The sequence below is a fragment of the Taudactylus pleione genome, unplaced genomic scaffold (genome assembly GCF_031769625.1).
Source record: "Taudactylus pleione unplaced genomic scaffold, aTauple2 ptg002751l, whole genome shotgun sequence".
Lineage (NCBI taxonomy): Eukaryota > Metazoa > Chordata > Amphibia > Anura > Myobatrachidae > Taudactylus > Taudactylus pleione.
The window spans coordinates 1,093,298-1,115,851 of NW_028287126.1; the positions used below are offsets into that span (position 1 = coordinate 1,093,298).

At 45.0% G+C, this 22,554-nt stretch overlaps 1 protein-coding gene across 1 annotated transcript in view; it reads right to left on the minus strand.

The window, feature by feature from the left end:
* The window catches only part of ALDH4A1 (aldehyde dehydrogenase 4 family member A1), a 56,066-nt gene that overhangs the window by 20,833 nt on the left and 12,679 nt on the right, over positions 1 to 22,554 (minus strand). Inside the window, exons 4-8 of the mRNA XM_088466271.1 lie at positions 22,343 to 22,390; positions 22,070 to 22,225; positions 19,937 to 20,086; positions 19,536 to 19,610; positions 3,695 to 3,882 (exon numbers count right to left, since the gene is read on the minus strand). Of these exons, the coding sequence (XP_088322397.1) occupies positions 3,695 to 3,882; positions 19,536 to 19,610; positions 19,937 to 20,086; positions 22,070 to 22,225; positions 22,343 to 22,390 (617 nt within the window). The remainder of the gene's footprint in view (positions 1 to 3,694; positions 3,883 to 19,535; positions 19,611 to 19,936; positions 20,087 to 22,069; positions 22,226 to 22,342; positions 22,391 to 22,554) is intronic.

A 22,554-nucleotide genomic window follows, 5' to 3' on the forward strand; every position in this document is an offset into this window, starting at 1 on the left:
AGTGTGTTGAGGGCTGATTGTCTCACCTGGGAGAGCAGGCAGGGAGTTTGCTCAGAGACACTTGAAAAACCTATTTGTAAGTGTTGTGCTGTGCTTTTGTTGCTGGTGAGGGCATTAGGCCCTGCCAGGTTCTGGTAGTGAGAGAACTACCTGTGAAGTTAGTGCCCCGACACGGCTAGGATTTACGTTTATGTTTTCTTTGTGTTATTTCTGACATTGTACAATAAAGACTGGCGCCGACCAGCTTGTACTTGCATCCAGACTGGTGTGCTGCTTCCCTGCTGCTGTCTGTGTGTAAGGAAGGAGTCCTCTACCCAGGAGAGGGACCCCCTAACCTAACTGTGTCACAGTATGTATCTGGGAAGGACAATGTCGTCACACAGAGCTGTAACTAGGAATTCCCTTACACGCCCATCTAGAGAGAGCACCTATGTATATATCTGGGAGGGGCCACAATGACGTCACACAGAGCTGTAACTAGGAATTCCCTTATTCACCCATCTAGGGAGAGCACCTATGTATGTATCTGGGAAGGGCCACAATGATGTCACACAGAGCTGTAACTAGGAATTCCCTTACTCACCCATCTAGGGAGAGCACCTATGTATGTATCTGGGAGGGGCCACAATGATGTCACACAGAGCTGTACCTAGGAATTCCCTTACTCAACCATCTAGAGGGAGCACCTATGTATGTATCTGGAAGGGGCCACAATGACGTCACACAGAGCTGTAACTAGGAATTCCCTTACTCACCCATCTAGAGAGAGCACCTATGTATGTATCTGGGAGGGGCCACAATGTTGTCACACAGAGCTGTAACTATGCATTCCCTTACTCACCCATCTAGAGAGAGCACCTATGTATGTATCTGGGAAGGACAATGTCGTCACACAGAGCTGTAACTAGGAATTGCCTTACTCACCCATCTAGAGAGAGCACCTATGTATGTATCTGGGAGGGGCCACAATGATGTCACACAGAGCTGTAACTAGGAATTCCCTTATTCGCCCATCTAGGGAGAGCACCTATGTATGTATCTGGGAGGGGCAACAATGATGTCACAGAGCTGTACCTAGGAATTCCCTTACTCACCCATCTAGAGAGCACCTATGTATGTGTTTGGGAGGGGCCACAATGTCGTCACACAGAGCTGTAACTATGCATTCCCTTACTCACCCATCTAGAGAGAGCACCTATGTATGTATCTGGGAGGGGCCACAATGACGTCACACAGAGCTGTAACTAGGAATTCCCTTACTCACCCATCTAGAGAGAGCACCTATGTATGTATCTGGGAGGGGCCACAATGATGTCACACAGAGCTGTACCTAGGAATTCCCTTACTCACCCATCTAGAGGGAGCACCTATGTATGTATCTGGAAGGGGCCACAATGACATCACACAGAGCTGTAACTAGGAATTCCCTTACGCACCCATCTAGAGAGAGCACCTATGTATGTATCTGGGAGGGGCCACAATGACGTCACACAGAGCTGTAACTAGGAATTCCCTTACTCACCCATCTAGGGAGAGCACCTATGTATGTATCTCGGAGGGGCCACAATGTCGTCACACAGAGCTGTAACTATGCATTCCCTTACTCACCCATCTAGAGAGAGCACCTATGTATGTATCTGGGAGAGGCCACAATGACGTCACACAGAGCTGTAACTAGGAATTCCCTTACTCAACCCATCTAGAGAGAGCACCTATGTATGTATCTGGGAGGGGCCACATTGACGTCACACAGAGCTGTAACTAGGAATTCCCTTACTCACCCATCTAGAGAGAGCACCTATGGATGTATCTGGGAGGGGTCACAATGACGTCACACAGAGCTGTAACTAGGCATTCCCTTACTCACCCATCTAGAGAGAGCACCTATGTATGTATCTGGGAGGGGTCACAATGATGTCACACAGAGCTGTAACTAGGAATTCCCTTACTCACCCATCTAGAGAGAGCACCTATGTATGTATCTGGGAGGGGTCACAATGATGTCACACAGAGCTGTAACTAGGAATTCCCTTACCCATCTAGAGAGAGAACCTACATATGTATCTGGGAGGGACAATGATGTCACACAATGCTGTAACTATGCTTTTCCTTACCCATCTATCAAAAGCACCTATAGATGTGTCTTCATACATCTAGTCTCAATACGCCATGCATGGTGACTTGCCTGGCATGAGTAAGCGGTCAGGTCCTGTGATACTCTGTTAGCATCGGGTGTCTTTTTTTGCCAAAAATGCGTTTAAGACAACATGCGATGTGTCGACAACACACCAGCAGACTGTGCAGATACATTTGACATGTGACACTTTTATATCTGTGTGTAACTGCGTCTGTATATGAAGCACATCGTAAATTTTAATGAAGAAAGCTGTGGCCGTTACATTGTAGCTCTTTGTATACAGATTCAGGGGCTCAGTCACACTCGGATATACAAGTGTCACATATCACATTAATCAGCACAGTCTCCCGATGCGTCCTAGGCACATCGCATTGCGACAGACGCATTTTCAGCAAGAAAAGATGCAAAGAAGATGCCAAGCGCTAGTAGAGTCACGTGACCCGGCACGCCAAGACAGGCTTTTTACAGTTACTGCGGCAAATGAATAAGGAAACATCTGTATGTATGTATCTGTGAGTAGCCACAAGGGCGCAGATTAATAATGTGTGACTGGTAACCTCACAATAAATAACCAGGTTTATAATATAGGAATAACCCAAACATGTTTAATAATGTATTTATAAATGGCATTTTTATAATACAGGTTGAGTCTCCCATATACAAATATTCCGAAATACGGAATAATTTTAGCATGACTGAGATAGTGAAACTTTTGCTTTTTGATGGTTCAATGTACACAAACTTTGTCTAAGGCACAAATTATTAAAAAATTTGTATAAAGTTACCTTGAGACTGTGTGTATAAGGTGTATATGAAACATAAATGAATTTCATGTATGTACACAAACTTTGTTTGAGCCACAAAATTATAGAAAATGTATACAATGACCTGCAGGCTGTGTGTATAAGGTGTATATAACACAAATACTTTCTGTGTATATTTGGGTCCCATTCCCAAGATATTTCATTATGATATGAAAATATTCCAAAATACGGAATATTCCGTTATCCAAAATACCCCTGGTCCCAAGCATTTTGGATATGGGAGACTCCACCTGTACATTACTGTTCTGTCCTTGACAAACATGTTAATGTAATAATAAAGGTTATCACTATAGCAGACAGTCAGAATGCAGCTGAGTATAATTTATAAAGAATCATACAGCATCAAAAAATAACATATAGGCATAAAAACATAGAGAGCAATTTATTAAATAAAACCTATCCATAACATAAAATGTTTCCCACTGACAGGTAAAACTAGACGCGTTTCACGGCTCCTGGCCCCTTCCTCTAGCAGTAAAAGAGCAAATCTCTTGTATTTCAATTTGATCTAATATTGGACAGGATGTTCTGTAAAATGAGGTGCTAGTATCCACACCGTGCTAAATTGTATATAATGAGCATTCCTAATTCTGTGCTTTTTGGAAACAACAGAACCTGCCAGTCTTAAAAAAGAAAAACCAGAATAATGATTTTGCTAATGATTATTGCCTCCAGAGCGCCACAGAGACGTAGACACGGCCTGCCCCTGGTGCAATGTTTTTCATATACTTACGGCACGCTCCCCGTAAAGTTAATTCCACTTAGGTGCTCTGAACTGGTGACCGTATCGCCAAAGACTGGGCCATCCGCCGGGACAAACTGTATAATGTTGGGTGGAAGGCCGGCTTCCCGCATCACCTTGAACACTGCGTAACTTGACAAAAGAGCCGTATCGCTGGGCTTCCAGAGGACCACGTTACCCTGGCACAGGACACATTGTGATCAGCGGTCTAATAGACTGGCAAAGTAATGGAATACATGACGTCTCGCATCACAGGAACCTGGACTAACAACTGCTACGTTACAGCCTTCAGAGTTTATTTTGCCTTTTCTAATTGACTTTCATTGACGTTTCTACTTTAGTTAGTGATACGTACCTTTATAATAGCACCAATTTGTTATAATTATAGTATTATTGTGACTTTAAAATTATATACTGTATATATATAGCTATCATTTAGGAAAACTGTGAGCTATAAGATACCGCATTTATTATACAGACAGGTATGACTCTCCCAGCCAAGCTTGGACACCAAACATAAGGCTTCCTGCTCACTCCTGCTATTGGGAATAATGGGATCAGTATATAAATGTCACTGAATAGGATACATAGAGGCTGGTAACACAGACATAGTAAACTAAGCATGTGATATAGTAAAATGTGACCGTGAGGGACAGGATGAGAGAGCATTAAGGAGTTATTGTATATATCTCAGGGTGATACATGTTCCGTATAAACTGAGCGCTAGACACTGCACCTGCAAATAACTTTGTTTAATAACCAAACACATCCATTGTGCTGCTGACAGGAGACAGTTCAAAGAGACACCTGAGCCTAATTACCGGCCCCCATACTGCGCTCACTCTCTAACCTGTATTTATCTGGATGAGGTGAACGTTCCCATCGGAAGGGATTTTACCTTCGCTGCAGATAAAATATGTGCAACTAATAAGACGCTGGTTCAGGATTATACCATGTATAATGGGGAGGTGGGGGAGAGTCCTGAGGACCTGGTGTAGGTGACGCAGTGACATTTGTTCTGTTACATATCAGGACTATATAATATGTAACAGGGCACAGACAGGGGAGAGTCCTGAGGACCTGGTGTAGGTGACACAGTGACATTGGTTCTGTTACACCAGATAAGAAATATCAGGACTATATAATGTGTAATAGGGCACAGACAGGGGAGAGTCCTGAGGACCTGGTGTAGGTGACGCAGTGACATTTGTTCTGTTACACCAGATAAGAAATATCAGGACTATATAATATGTAACAGGGCACAGACAGGGGAGAGTCCTGAGGACCTGGTGTAGGTGACGCAGTGACATTTGTTCCGTTACACCAGATAAGAAATATCAGGACTATATAATATGTAACAGGGCACAGACAGGGGAGAGTCCTGAGGACCTGGTGTAGGTGACGCAGTGACATTTGTTCCGTTACACCAGATAAGAAATATCAGGACTATATAATATGTAACAGGGCACAGACAGGGGAGAGTCCTGAGGACCTGGTGTAGGTGACGCAGTGACATTTGTTCTGTTACACCAGATAATAAATATCAGGACTATATAATATGTAACAGGGCACAGACAGGGGAGAGTCCTGAGGACCTGGTGTAGGTGACGCAGTGACATTTGTTCCGTTACATATCAGGACTATATAATATGTAACAGGGCACAGACAGGGGAGAGTCCTGAGGACCTGGTGTAGGTGACGCAGTGACATTTGTTCTGTTACACCAGATAAGAAATATCAGGACTATATAATATGTAACAGGGCACAGACAGGGGAGAGTCCTGAGGACCTGGTGTAGGTGACGCAGTGACATTTGTTCCGTTACACCAGATAATAAATATCAGGACTATATAATATGTAACAGGGCACAGACAGGGGAGAGTCCTGAGGACCTGGTGTAGGTGACGCAGTGACATTTGTTCTGTTACATATCAGGACTATATAATATGTAATAGGGCACAGACAGGGGAGAGTCCTGAGGACCTGGTGTAGGTGACACAGTGACATTGGTTCTGTTACACCAGATAAGAAATATCAGGACTATATAATGTGTAATAGGGCACAGACAGGGGAGAGTCCTGAGGACCTGGTGTAGGTGACGCAGTGACATTTGTTCTGTTACACCAGATAAGAAATATCAGGACTATATAATATGTAACAGGGCACAGACAGGGGAGAGTCCTGAGGACCTGGTGTAGGTGACGCAGTGACGTTTGTTCTGTTACACCAGATAAGAAATATCAGGACTATATAATATGTAACAGGGCACAGACAGGGGAGAGTCCTGAGGACCTGGTGTAGGTGACGCAGTGACATTTGTTCTGTTACACCAGATAAGAAATATCAGGACTATATAATATGTAACAGGGCACAGACAGGGGAGAGTCCTGAGTACCTGGTGTAGGTGACGCAGTGACATTTGTTCTGTTACATATCAGGACTATATAATATGTAACAGGGCACAGACAGGGGAGAGTCCTGAGGACCTGATGTAGGTGACGCAGTGACATTTGTTCTGTTACACCAGATAAGAAATATCAGGACTATATAATATGTAACAGGACACAGACAGGGGAGAGTCCTGAGGACCTGGTGTAGGTGACGCAGTGACATTTGTTCTGTTACACCAGATAAGAAATATCAGGACTATAATATGTAACAGGGCACAGACAGGGGAAAGTCCTGAGGACCTGGTGTAGGTGACGCAGTGACATTTGTTCTGTTACATATCAGGACTATATAATATGTAACAGGGCACAGACAGTGGAGAGTCCTGAGGATCTGGTGTAGGTGACGCAGTGACATTTGTTCTGTTACACCAGATAAGAAATATCAGGACTATATAATATGTAACAGGGCACAGACAGGGGAGAGTCCTGAGAACCTGGTGTAGGTGACGCAGTGACATTTGTTCTGTTACATATCAGGACTATATAATATGTAACAGGGCACAGACAGGGGAGAGTCCTGAGGACCTGGTGTAGGTGACACAGTGACATTTGTTCTGTTACACCAGATAAGAAATATCAGGACTATATAATGTGTAACAGGGCACAGACAGGGGAGAGTCCTGAGGACCTGGTGTAGGTGACGCAGTGACATTTGTTCCGTTACACCAGATAAGAAATATCAGGACTATATAATATGTAACAGCGGCACAGACAGGGGAGAGTCCTGAGGACCTGGTGTAGGTGACGCAGTGACATTTGTTCCGTTACACCAGATAAGAAATATCAGGACTATATAATATGTAACAGGGCACAGACAGGGGAGAGTCCTGAGGACCTGGTGTAGGTGACGCAGTGACATTTGTTCTGTTACACCAGATAAGAAATATCAGGACTATATAATATGTAATAGGACACAGACAGGGGAGAGTCCTGAGGACCTGGTGTAGGTGACGCAGTGACATTTGTTCTGTTACATATCAGGACTATATAATATAATATGTAATAGGGCACAGACAGGGGAAAGTCCTGAGGACCTGGTGTAGGTGACACAGTGACATTGGTTCTGTTACACCAGATAAGAAATATCAGGACTATATAATATGTAACAGGGCACAGACAGGGGAGAGTCCTGAGAACCTGGTGTAGGTGACGCAGTGACGTTTGTTCTGTTACACCAGATAAGAAATATCAGGACTATATAATATGTAACAGGGCACAGACAGGGGAGAGTCCTGAGAACCTGGTGTAGGTGACACAGTGACATTTGTTCTGTTACATATCAGGACTATATAATATGTAACAGGGCACAGACAGGGGTGAGTCCTGAGGACCTGGTGTAGGTGACGCAGTGACATTTGTTCTGTTACACCAGATAGGAAATATCAGGACTATATAATATGTAACAGGGCACAGACAGGGGAGAGTCCTGAGAACCTGGTGTAGGTGACACAGTGACATTTGTTCTGTTACACCAGATAAGAAATATCAGGACTATATAATATGTAACAGGGCACAGACAGGGTAGAGTCCTGAGGACCTGGTGTAGGTGACGCAGTGACATTTGTTCCGTTACACCAGATAAGAAATATCAGGGCTATATAATATGTAACAGGGCACAGACAGGGGAGAGTCCTGAGGTCCTGGTGTAGGTGACGCAGTGACATTTGTTCCGTTACACCAGATAAGAAATATCAGGACTATATAATATGTAACAGGGCACAGACAGGGGAGAGTCCTGAGGACCTGGTGTAGGTGACACAGTGACATTGGTTCTGTTACACCAGATAAGAAATATCAGGACTATATAATGTGTAATAGGGCACAGACAGGGGAGAGTCCTGAGGACCTGGTGTAGGTGACGCAGTGACATTTGTTCTGTTACACCAGATAAGAAATATCAGGACAATATAATATGTAATAGGACACAGACAGGGGAGAGTCCTGAGGACCTGGTGTAGGTGACGCAGTGACATTTGTTCTGTTACATATCAGGACTATATAATATGTAATAGGGCACAGACAGGGGAGAGTCCTGAGGACCTGGTGTAGGTGACGCAGTGACATTTGTTCCGTTACACCAGATAAGAAACATCAGGACTATATAATATGTAACAGGGCACAGACAGGGGAGAGTCCTGAGGACCTGGTGTAGGTGACACAGTGACATTTGTTCTGTTACACCAGATAAGAAATATCAGGACTATATAATATGTAACAGGGCACAGACAGGGGAGAGTCCTGAGGACCTGGTGTAGGTGACGCAGTAACATTTGTTCTGTTACACCAGATAAGAAATATCAGGACTATATAATATGTAACAGGGCACAGACAGGGGAGAGTCCTGAGGACCTGGTGTAGGTGACGCAGTGACATTTGTTCTGTTACATATCAGGACTATATAATATGTAACAGGGCACAGACAGGGGAGAGTCCTGAGGACCTGGTGTAGGTGACGCAGTGACGTTTGTTCTGTTACACCAGATAAGAAATATCAGGACTATATAATATGTAACAGGGCACAGCCAGGGGAGAGTCCTGAGGACCTGGTGTAGGTGACGCAGTGACGTTTGTTCTGTTACACCAGATAAGAAATATCAGGACTATATAATATGTAACAGGGCACAGACAGGGGAGAGTCCTGAGGACCTGGTGTAGGTGACGCGGTGACATTTGTTCTGTTACACCAGATAAGAAATATCAGGACAATATAATATGTAATAGGACACAGACAGGGGAGAGTCCTGAGGACCTGGTGTAGGTGACGCTGTGACATTTGTTCCGTTACACCAGATAAGAAATATCAGGACTATATAATATGTAACAGGGCACAGACAGGGGAGAGTCCTGAGGACCTGGTGTAGGTGACGCAGCGACATTTGTTCCGTTACACCAGATAAGAAATATCAGGACTATATAATATGTAACAGGGCACAGACAGGGGAGAGTCCTGAGGACCTGGTGTAGGTGACGCAGTGACATTTGTTCTGTTACATATCAGGACTATATAATATGTAACAGGGCACAGACAGGGGAGAGTCCTGAGAACCTGGTGTAGGTGACGCAGTGACATTTGTTCCGTTACACCAGATAAGAAATATCAGGACTATATATGTAACAGGGCACAGACAGGGGAGAGTCCTGAGGACCTGGTGTAGGTGACGCAGTGACATTTGTTCTGTTACATATCAGGACTATATAATATGTAACAGGGCTCAGACAGGGGAGAGTCCTGAGAACCTGGTGTAGGTGACGCAGTGACATTTGTTCTGTTACACCAGATAAGAAATATCAGGACTATATAATATGTAACAGGGCACAGACAGGGGAGAGTCCTGAGGACCTGGTGTAAGTGACGCAGTGACATTTGTTCTGTTACACCAGATAAGAAATATCAGGACTATATAATATGTAACAGGGCACAGACAGGGGAGAGTCCTGAGGACCTGGTGTAGGTGACGCAGTGACATTTGTTCCGTTACACCAGATAATAAATATCAGGACTATATAATATGTAACAGGGCACAGACAGGGGAGAGTCCTGAGGACCTGGTGTAGGTGACGTAGTAACATTTGTTCTGTTACATATCAGGACTATATAATATGTAACAGGGCACAGACAGGGGAGAGTCCTGAGGACCTGGTGTAGGTGACGCAGTGACATTTGTTCCGTTACACCAGATAAGAAATATCAGGACTATATAATATGTAACAGGGCACAGACAGGGGAGAGTCCTGAGGACCTGGTGTAGGTGACGCAGTGACATTTGTTCTGTTACACCAGATAAGAAATATCAGGACTATATAATATGTAACAGGGCACAGACAGGGGAGAGTCCTGAGGACCTGGTGTAGGTGACGCAGTGACATTTGTTCCGTTACATATCAGGACTATATAATATGTAACAGCGGCACAGACAGGGGAGAGTCCTGAGGACCTGGTGTAGGTGACGCAGTGACATTTGTTCCGTTACACCAGATAAGAAATATCAGGACTATATAATATGTAACAGGGCACAAACAGGGGAGAGTCCTGAGGACCTGGTGTAGGTGACGCAGTGACATTTGTTCCGTTACACCAGATAAGAAATATCAGGACTATATAATATGTAACAGGGCACAGCCAGGGGAGAGTCCTGAGGACCTGGTGTAGGTGACGCAGTGACGTTTGTTCTGTTACACCAGATAAGAAATATCAGGACTATATAATATGTAACAGGGCACAGACAGGGGAGAGTCCTGAGGACCTGGTGTAGGTGACGCGGTGACATTTGTTCTGTTACACCAGATAAGAAATATCAGGACAATATAATATGTAATAGGACACAGACAGGGGAGAGTCCTGAGGACCTGGTGTAGGTGACGCAGTGACATTTGTTCCGTTACACCAGATAAGAAATATCAGGACTATATAATATGTAACAGGGCACAGACAGGGGAGAGTCCTGAGGACCTGGTGTAGGTGACGCAGCGACATTTGTTCCGTTACACCAGATAAGAAATATCAGGACTATATAATATGTAACAGGGCACAGACAGGGGAGAGTCCTGAGGACCTGGTGTAGGTGACGCAGTGACATTTGTTCTGTTACATATCAGGACTATATAATATGTAACAGGGCACAGACAGGGGAGAGTCCTGAGAACCTGGTGTAGGTGACGCAGTGACATTTGTTCCGTTACACCAGATAAGAAATATCAGGACTATATATGTAACAGGGCACAGACAGGGGAGAGTCCTGAGGACCTGGTGTAGGTGACGCAGTGACATTTGTTCTGTTACATATCAGGACTATATAATATGTAACAGGGCTCAGACAGGGGAGAGTCCTGAGAACCTGGTGTAGGTGACGCAGTGACATTTGTTCTGTTACACCAGATAAGAAATATCCGGACTATATAATATGTAACAGGGCACAGACAGGGGAGAGTCCTGAGGACCTGGTGTAGGTGACGCAGTGACATTTGTTCTGTTACACCAGATAAGAAATATCAGGACTATATAATATGTAACAGGGCACAGACAGGGGAGAGTCCTGAGAACCTGGTGTAGGTGACGCAGTGACATTTGTTCTGTTACATATCAGGACTATATAATATGTAACAGGGCACAGACAGTGGAGAGTCCTGAGGATCTGGTGTAGGTGACGCAGTGACATTTGTTCTGTTACACCAGATAAGAAATATCAGGACTACATAATATGTAACAGGGCACAGACAGGGGAGAGTCCTGAGAACCTGGTGTAGGTGACGCAGTGACATTTGTTCTGTTACATATCAGGACTATATAATATGTAACAGGGCACAGACAGGGGAGAGTCCTGAGGACCTGGTGTAGGTGACACAGTGACATTTGTTCTGTTACACCAGATAAGAAATATCAGGACTATATAATGTGTAACAGGGCACAGACAGGGGAGAGTCCTGAGGACCTGGTGTAGGTGACGCAGTGACATTTGTTCCATTACACCAGATAAGAAATATCAGGACTATATAATATGTAACAGCGGCACAGACAGGGGAGAGTCCTGAGGACCTGGTGTAGGTGACGCAGTGACATTTGTTCCGTTACACCAGATAAGAAATATCAGGACTATATAATATGTAACAGGGCACAGACAGGGGAGAGTCCTGAGGACCTGGTGTAGGTGACGCAGTGACATTTGTTCTGTTACACCAGATAAGAAATATCAGGACTATATAATATGTAACAGGGCACAGACAGGGGAGAGTCCTGAGAACCTGGTGTAGGTGACGCAGTGACATTTGTTCCGTTACACCAGATAAGAAATATCAGGACTATATAATATGTAATAGGACACAGACAGGGGAGAGTCCTGAGGACCTGGTGTAGGTGACGCAGTGACATTTGTTCTGTTACATATCAGGACTATATAATATAATATGTAATAGGGCACAGACAGGGGAAAGTCCTGAGGACCTGGTGTAGGTGACACAGTGACATTGGTTCTGTTACACCAGATAAGAAATATCAGGACTATATAATATGTAACAGGGCACAGACAGGGGAGAGTCCTGAGAACCTGGTGTAGGTGACGCAGTGACGTTTGTTCTGTTACACCAGATAAGAAATATCAGGACTATATAATATGTAACAGGGCACAGACAGGGGAGAGTCCTGAGAACCTGGTGTAGGTGACGCAGTGACATTTGTTCCGTTACACCAGATAAGAAATATCAGGACTATATAATATGTAACAGGGCACAGACGGGAGAGTCCTGAGGTCCTGGTGTAGGTGACGCAGTGACATTTGTTCCGTTACACCAGATAAGAAATATCAGGACTATATAATATGTAACAGGGCACAGACAGGGGAGAGTCCTGAGGTCCTGGTGTAGGTGACGCAGTGACATTTGTTCTGTTACACCAGATAAGAAATATCAGGACTATAATATGTAACAGGGCACAGATAGGGGAGAGTCCTGAGGACCTGGTGTAGGTGACGCAGTGACATTTGTTCTGTTACACCAGATAAGAAATATCAGGACTATATAATGTGTAACAGGGCACAGACAGGGGAGAGTCCTGAGGACCTGGTGTAGGTGACGCAGTGACATTTGTTCCGTTACACCAGATAAGAAATATCAGGACTATATAATATGTAACAGGGCACAGACAGGTGAGAGTCCTGAGAACCCGGTGTAGGTGACGCAGTGACATTTGTTCTGTTACATATCAGGACTATATAATATGTAACAGGGCACAGACAGGGGTGAGTCCTGAGGACCTGGTGTAGGTGACGCAGTGACATTTGTTCTGTTACACCAGATAGGAAATATCAGGACTATATAATATGTAACAGGGCACAGACAGGGGAGAGTCCTGAGAACCTGGTGTAGGTGACACAGTGACATTTGTTCTGTTACACCAGATAAGAAATATCAGGACTATATAATATGTAACAGGGCACAGACAGGGTAGAGTCCTGAGGACCTGGTGTAGGTGACGCAGTGACATTTGTTCCGTTACACCAGATAAGAAATATCAGGGCTATATAATATGTAACAGGGCACAGACAGGGGAGAGTCCTGAGGTCCTGGTGTAGGTGACGCAGTGACATTTGTTCCGTTACACCAGATAAGAAATATCAGGACTATATAATATGTAACAGGGCACAGACAGGGGAGAGTCCTGAGGACCTGGTGTAGGTGACACAGTGACATTGGTTCTGTTACACCAGATAAGAAATATCAGGACTATATAATGTGTAATAGGGCACAGACAGGGGAGAGTCCTGAGGACCTGGTGTAGGTGACGCAGTGACATTTGTTCTGTTACACCAGATAAGAAATATCAGGACAATATAATATGTAATAGGACACAGACAGGGGAGAGTCCTGAGGACCTGGTGTAGGTGACGCAGTGACATTTGTTCTGTTACATATCAGGACTATATAATATGTAATAGGGCACAGACAGGGGAGAGTCCTGAGGACCTGGTGTAGGTGACGCAGTGACATTTGTTCCGTTACACCAGATAAGAAACATCAGGACTATATAATATGTAACAGGGCACAGACAGGGGAGAGTCCTGAGGACCTGGTGTAGGTGACACAGTGACATTTGTTCTGTTACACCAGATAAGAAATATCAGGACTATATAATATGTAACAGGGCACAGACAGGGGTGAGTCCTGAGGACCTGGTGTAGGTGACGCAGTAACATTTGTTCTGTTACACCAGATAAGAAATATCAGGACTATATAATATGTAACAGGGCACAGACAGGGGAGAGTCCTGAGGACCTGGTGTAGGTGACGCAGTGACATTTGTTCTGTTACATATCAGGACTATATAATATGTAACAGGGCACAGACAGGGGAGAGTCCTGAGGACCTGGTGTAGGTGACGCAGTGACATTTGTTCCGTTACACCAGATAAGAAATATCAGGACTATATAATATGTAACAGGGCACAGACAGGGGAAAGTCCTGAGGACCTGGTGTAGGTGACGCAGTGACGTTTGTTCTGTTACACCAGATAAGAAATATCAGGACTATATAATATGTAACAGGGCACAGCCAGGGGAGAGTCCTGAGGACCTGGTGTAGGTGACGCAGTGACGTTTGTTCTGTTACACCAGATAAGAAATATCAGGACTATATAATATGTAACAGGGCACAGACAGGGGAGAGTCCTGAGGACCTGGTGTAGGTGACGCGGTGACATTTGTTCTGTTACACCAGATAAGAAATATCAGGACAATATAATATGTAATAGGACACAGACAGGGGAGAGTCCTGAGGACCTGGTGTAGGTGACGCAGTGACATTTGTTCCGTTACACCAGATAAGAAATATCAGGACTATATAATATGTAACAGGGCACAGACAGGGGAGAGTCCTGAGGACCTGGTGTAGGTGACGCAGCGACATTTGTTCCGTTACACCAGATAAGAAATATCAGGACTATATAATATGTAACAGGGCACAGACAGGGGAGAGTCCTGAGGACCTGGTGTAGGTGACGCAGTGACATTTGTTCTGTTACATATCAGGACTATATAATATGTAACAGGGCACAGACAGGGGAGAGTCCTGAGAACCTGTTGTAGGTGACGCAGTGACATTTGTTCCGTTACACCAGATAAGAAATATCAGGACTATATATGTAACAGGGCACAGACAGGGGAGAGTCCTGAGGACCTGGTGTAGGTGACGCAGTGACATTTGTTCTGTTACATATCAGGACTATATAATATGTAACAGGGCTCAGACAGGGGAGAGTCCTGAGAACCTGGTGTAGGTGACGCAGTGACATTTGTTCTGTTACACCAGATAAGAAATATCAGGACTATATAATATGTAACAGGGCACAGACAGGGGAGAGTCCTGAGGACCTGGTGTAAGTGACGCAGTGACATTTGTTCTGTTACACCAGATAAGAAATATCAGGACTATATAATATGTAACAGGGCACAGACAGGGGAGAGTCCTGAGGACCTGGTGTAGGTGACGCAGTGACATTTGTTCCGTTACACCAGATAATAAATATCAGGACTATATAATATGTAACAGGGCACAGACAGGGGAGAGTCCTGAGGACCTGGTGTAGGTGACGCAGTAACATTTGTTCTGTTACATATCAGGACTATATAATATGTAACAGGGCACAGACAGGGGAGAGTCCTGAGGACCTGGTGTAGGTGACGCAGTGACATTTGTTCCGTTACACCAGATAAGAAATATCAGGACTATATAATATGTAACAGGGCACAGACAGGGGAGAGTCCTGAGGACCTGGTGTAGGTGACGCAGTGACATTTGTTCTGTTACACCAGATAAGAAATATCAGGACTATATAATATGTAACAGGGCACAGACAGGGGAGAGTCCTGAGGACCTGGTGTAGGTGACGCAGTGACATTTGTTCCGTTACATATCAGGACTATATAATATGTAACAGGGCACAGCCAGGGGAGAGTCCTGAGGACCTGGTGTAGGTGACGCAGTGACGTTTGTTCTGTTACACCAGATAAGAAATATCAGGACTATATAATATGTAACAGGGCACAGACAGGGGAGAGTCCTGAGGACCTGGTGTAGGTGACGCGGTGACATTTGTTCTGTTACACCAGATAAGAAATATCAGGACAATATAATATGTAATAGGACACAGACAGGGGAGAGTCCTGAGGACCTGGTGTAGGTGACGCAGTGACATTTGTTCCGTTACACCAGATAAGAAATATCAGGACTATATAATATGTAACAGGGCACAGACAGGGGAGAGTCCTGAGGACCTGGTGTAGGTGACGCAGCGACATTTGTTCCGTTACACCAGATAAGAAATATCAGGACTATATAATATGTAACAGGGCACAGACAGGGGAGAGTCCTGAGGACCTGGTGTAGGTGACGCAGTGACATTTGTTCTGTTACATATCAGGACTATATAATATGTAACAGGGCACAGACAGGGGAGAGTCCTGAGAACCTGGTGTAGGTGACGCAGTGACATTTGTTCCGTTACACCAGATAAGAAATATCAGGACTATATATGTAACAGGGCACAGACAGGGGAGAGTCCTGAGGACCTGGTGTAGGTGACGCAGTGACATTTGTTCTGTTACATATCAGGACTATATAATATGTAACAGGGCTCAGACAGGGGAGAGTCCTGAGAACCTGGTGTAGGTGACGCAGTGACATTTGTTCTGTTACACCAGATAAGAAATATCCGGACTATATAATATGTAACAGGGCACAGACAGGGGAGAGTCCTGAGGACCTGGTGTAGGTGACGCAGTGACATTTGTTCTGTTACACCAGATAAGAAATATCAGGACTATATAATATGTAACAGGGCACAGACAGGGGAGAGTCCTGAGGACCTGGTGTAGGTGACGCAGTGACATTTGTTCCGTTACACCAGATAATAAATATCAGGACTATATAATATGTAACAGGGCACAGACAGGGGAGAGTCCTGAGGACCTGGTGTAGGTGACGCAGTAACATTTGTTCTGTTACATATCAGGACTATATAATATGTAACAGGGCACAGACAGGGGAGAGTCCTGAGGACCTGGTGTAGGTGACGCAGTGACATTTGTTCCGTTACACCAGATAAGAAATATCAGGACTATATAATATGTAACAGGGCACAGACAGGGGATAGTCCTGAGGACCTGGTGTAGGTGACGCAGTGACATTTGTTCCGTTACACCAGATAAGAAATATCAGGACTATATAATATGTAACAGGGCACAGACAGGGGAGAGTCCTGAGGACCTGGTGTAGGTGACGCAGTGACATTTGTTCTGTTACACCAGATAAGAAATATCAGGACTATATAATATGTAACAGGGCACAGACAGGGGAGAGTCCTGAGGACCTGGTGTAGGTGACGCAGTGACATTTGTTCTGTTACACCAGATAAGAAATATCAGGACTATATAATATGTAACAGGGCACAGACAGGGGAGAGTCCTGAGGACCTGGTGTAGGTGACGCAGTGACATTTGTTCCGTTACACCAGATAATAAATATCAGGACTATATAATATGTAACAGGGCACAGACAGGGGAGAGTCCTGAGGACCTGGTGTAGGTGACGCAGTAACATTTGTTCTGTTACATATCAGGACTATATAATATGTAACAGGGCACAGACAGGGGAGAGTCCTGAGGACCTGGTGTAGGTGACGCAGTGACATTTGTTCCGTTACACCAGATAAGAAATATCAGGACTATATAATATGTAACAGGGCACAGACAGGGGAGAGTCCTGATGACCTGGTGTAGGTGACGCAGTGACATTTGTTCTGTTACACCAGATAAGAAATATCAGGACTATATAATATGTAACAGGGAACAGACAGGGGAGAGTCCTGAGGACCTGGTGTAGGTGACGCAGTAACATTTGTTCTGTTACATATCAGGACTATATAATATGTAACAGGGCACAGACAGGGGAGAGTCCTGAGGACCTGGTGTAGGTGACGCAGTGACATTTGTTCCGTTACACCAGATAAGAAATATCAGGACTATATAATATGTAACAGGGCACAGACAGGGGAGAGTCCTGAGGACCTGGTGTAGGTGACGCAGTGACATTTGTTCTGTTACACCAGATAAGAAATATCAGGACTATATAATATGTAACAGGGCACAGACAGGGGAGAGTCCTGAGGACCTGGTGTAGGTGACGCAGTGACATTTGTTCCGTTACATATCAGGACTATATAATATGTAACAGGGCACAGACAGGGGAGAGTCCTGAGGACCTGGTGTAGGTGACGCAGTGACATTTGTTCCGTTACACCAGATAAGAAATATCAGGACTATATAATATGTAACAGGGCACAGACAGGGGAGAGTCCTGAGGACCTGGTGTAGGTGACGCAGTGACATTTGTTCTGTTACATATCAGGACTATATAATATGTAACAGGGCACAGACAGGGGAGAGTCCTGAGGACCTGGTGTAGGTGACGCAGTGACATTTGTTCCGTTACACCAGATAAGAAATATCAGGACTATATAATATGTAACAGGACACAGACAGGGGAGAGTCCTGAGGACCTGGTGTAGGTGACGCAGTGACATTTGTTCCGTTACACCAGATAAGAAATATCAGGACTTTATAATATGTAACAGGGCACAGACAGGGGAGAGTCCTGAGGACCTGGTGTAGGTGACGCAGCGACATTTGTTCTTAGAAAAGACAGTATGATAAAATCCACAATCTCTTTTCTGGGTGGCACTTTATGGTCGTTACTCCTCAAATCAAGGTATAATTGATTATGTAGATGGATTAACTATTACAAATACTATTTTACCTGTTGCATTTTCCCAGGCAGTACAACAGTTAGTAATCTATCCCAGTAATGGTAACCTTAGATGTACAGAGACCTGATGCCACACGCTCCCAGCACATCTGACTGGATCAGAAATAACAGTAATCGGACTGGTAATGGGCACGATTGTAAACCCAACCAGCTAATGACAACATAACGTGGGGCCCTCCAGTATGGGAACCTACCGACATTACTACAAGTATTGTTTCTGATCACTTCTGTATGGCATCTGCATATTTCTCTGACTTTTAATCTGATATAATTGTATCTAACTAGAGATGTTTTCTGTAAGTTATGTAACGGGGCTCACAGGAAGTCTGCATTACTTCTTTGTTGGGATAAGGGATGTATTGTGTATCTGCATTTTGCTGTCTGTATTTATACTGGAGACAGTAACACCTTATCTGGGTGCTCAGATTGGGCCGTGTAGTGAGGGCAAAGCTTTGACTCCTCCCCCTTTACTGTGTAATTTAAAAATAATATTTTTTCATAAAACAGGCAGCAGACCCACCCCCGCAGTGCCAGGGAACATGGGTTCCCTCTCTGAAAGCTAACTCAAGAGCAGGGCTGATGCCTCAATTGGGGTGCCGGTGGGTGGGCCCCCCCCCCCCCCACTTCCAGAGGCTACCAGTCCTGCACTACCAGTGCTGAGGCTTCTCCCAGCTCACCTAGGCTGTAGGGTCTGGAGTGACACCTAAATAATACTGCTGGAACGTCTCGTCCTGCTGCAGCTTCGCTCAAGCTTGCTGAAGAGCGTAAAGTGATTTCATATACAATTATCTAGTTTACAATTAATTGTCTACCTCCCTACAAAGCACTGTTCTTTTTATAATCAACCTTTTAGTGTTCTTTCCTAGAGTTACTGGCAGGAAGTCTAGTGAGCATAGGAAAAATGTGTCTCCCAAGATCCCACCTTTGTTAAACATCTTCACTTTTGCCCATGTTTCTGGAGCCTCTACATTTTCAGCATTACTTTTACATAAAACCATTTGTTTCTCTGTGTGCTGGCCTTATTAGTTACCGGGCTACCTACAGTAAAGCAATGTAAACATGCAATCACTTACCATCAAGGCCGGGGCTCCTGCCAGGTTCCCCCCAATAGCGGTGAAGTTAAACGGAGAGACTGCGGCGATGAAACCCTAACAAGGACAGAGGGTGGGCGCGAGTTATGTAAACGCAGAGACAGGGCAGACCTGGTCACAATGGTGGACACACACACACACACCCTGGCAGGTCTATATATAAAGACAATATAGTACAACTTCTCCATTACAATTAAGATAATTGGTTCTGCATGGTGACAGGCAGCATGCATAGGTTACCGCTGCCTACCCCATAATTGTTATGGCTAAACCATCCCCACCCCTGTTAGAGGACCTCACACATGGCCCACGTGTAAGTTAGAGGAGACCCAGAGTAGGCCAGCTGTGTTTTCTCCCCGCCACACCCCAATGTGTTACATTACCTCCAGGCCCCGGTACACCATGGTGTTGGTGCTGGCGGGCACACTGATCAGTTGCTCGTGTTGTAGCTGCAGGGCATACTTGGCATTAAATCGGAGGAAATCGATAAGCTCAGCAGCAGCGTCTATTTCAGCCTGAATTACAGTTTTACCCTAAGGAAGAAATAAACAATATGTAATGGGGTCTGGACCTTCACCGTACGCCTTGAATATATCACTAATTTGGTGGCAGTCTGCCTATTAGAGCTACAGACAGCTCTGAATAGGGAAACGTTAACCATGGCCACACTGTAGATCTATAGATACTTATTTGTCACAGTCATCCAGTGTACGATATAAAGTGCAGCTCACCCCCCACCCCAAGCAACATTTTGGAATATTATACAATCAGTACAGCTCTGTTACTCACATGCAGCTGCCATATTGCTGTGAGACCCTGTCCTACATGTGGAGTCCCTGAAGGTTAATTACACGGGTCACAAATGTTTATAAAAATTCATCTCTGAACTGTGAGGGTCCCTCCCCCAGTCCCCTCTCTGCAGATTGTGGGGGTCTCCTGATGAACCTGGATCTTCACGTTCGAGAAACTGATTTACAGCACTAGCCAGATTGCAGCCCCTCCCGGCGTGGTTCCAGCGGGGTCTGGGCAACATAATATTATTGGTTGGTTCACGCTGTAGAATGACTATGAGCAAATCAGGTCCGCATTTGTGGGGGCTCCCAGAGCAGGCACCCCCTAAATTCATGAAAAATTGATTTTACCTGTCATCTGAGCAAAGCATTGTCCTCCTACTACTGTTGTAACTAATGGCCTGATTCGGAGCCGGTCGCTATTAGTGCTCGCTCGTTCAGAAAAAGGGGGTGGCTATTCAAATGAACCGTTCGCACCTGGCGGTCTGTTGCCGCCTCTATGTCTGAACGAGCGAACAAAACATGCGGTCGTTTTTTTTTATAAAAACGCCCCCTGGCCGCTCGCATCATACGTCATGTCCGCTATTTATTAGATTAATCGAGTACATCGACCAGGGTATGAGCTGCTCGCTATTCTTGTGGTTGTTTTTTCCTACCACAAATTTGCGAGCAGTTCTGGCTATAAAATAACCCAGTGACGTGGTCAATGACGCTGCTGTATTAATTATGCACACCCATAAATCGCCCGTTTTGACCTTTAAGCACGCCTGCGTTCGGATCTCCACTCCCCGTTTTCAAGCACCTTCCCCTGTTACCACCCACATACGCCTCCTCCTGTCACTCATATTAGCAGGCATTCGCTATTTAGCGAACAAACGATTTTCGGCCGCACTGACTGGTTCGCGCATGCGTATTACGATCCGTACGTATGCGCAGTTGGGCAAACATCGCTCGGAACGAACGAGTGGCCACTTACGAGCGGCTCTGAATCAGGCCCTAAGTACTTATTAGCGATTTTTCTTCCACACATTTGGCTGCACTTTGATACTTCAGGTACTTCAAAGTCCGAATGTGTATTGGGCAGCTCAAACTACAACTAAATTCCCTGTTTGCTAAACTGTGGCTAAGGTTTTATTATACTATTGTTATAATGTTTGCTTGTTTTTTTATGTAAAGTTAGGATTGAGCTGAAACCCCTATAGCGATAGTAGATAGAGCCATCAGTCATCCCTCCTTCAGGTCACTCCTTCCTGGCCGAATGGATTGGCTGCTTTACACCTGCAAAATGGCTGCCTCCGGCGTGTGCAGGCGCCTGCCGCGTGGTGGAACATGGTACAATTGTCTTTGCTCCCAGTTAGACTTGTACCTGCTGTCTGCTATAGGGGAATCGGACCCATCTCGCTTGTCTGCTGGTAGAGGTGTGCTTGTCCTGCTGGCCGGTGCCTTAGACACACTGTGGGGTCTATTTACTAAGCAGTGTTAGGAGACAGAGTGAAAAGTGATAAGAAAGTGATAAGGTGCCAGCCAATCAGCTCCCAACTGCCATCTCACAGGTGTTTGAAAAATGACAGTTGGGAGCTGATTGGCTGGCACCTTATCACTTTCTTATCACTTTTCACTCTGTCTCCTAACACTGCTTAGTAACTAGACCCCTATATGATTCATTGCACGCATACACAGAAACCCTGGCTGTTACAGTCGCTAAGAATGCCGGAGGCTTTTTACCTGTCCAACCATGGTCTTTGCCAGAATCTCCGCTCGTCTGGGCCCGCTAAGAAGATCAGCTGCTTTGAAGAAAACCTGAGCACGATCCTCTACCGGTTTGAGGTCCCACTCCTTGCGTGCGGACAACGCAGAATTGATGGCTCTATTGAGCAAGTCCTGCGACACAAGCACCCGATTATCAGCGTGCCCTGCTTATCCGCAGTCATAGAAAGTGTACAGAGACGCAGAAAAGCGCCAACATATGAGGCAGCGCAGAAGCGGCTCGCTACTCACCTTGTCCGCATAGCAGTATTTAGCGACTTTGTGTGAATGATTGAAAGGCTGAAATTAGATGAAAAAACGATTGGTTAGGAAAGACAGACGCTCAGTCACAGCTGTAATATAATAAAGCTTGCCTATCCTGCCATTAATTATAACTCTACCCGCTCATTGGTCCTCATATGTCACAGAATTGCCGCAGGTCTGATCTCTCTGGGAACCCGGCC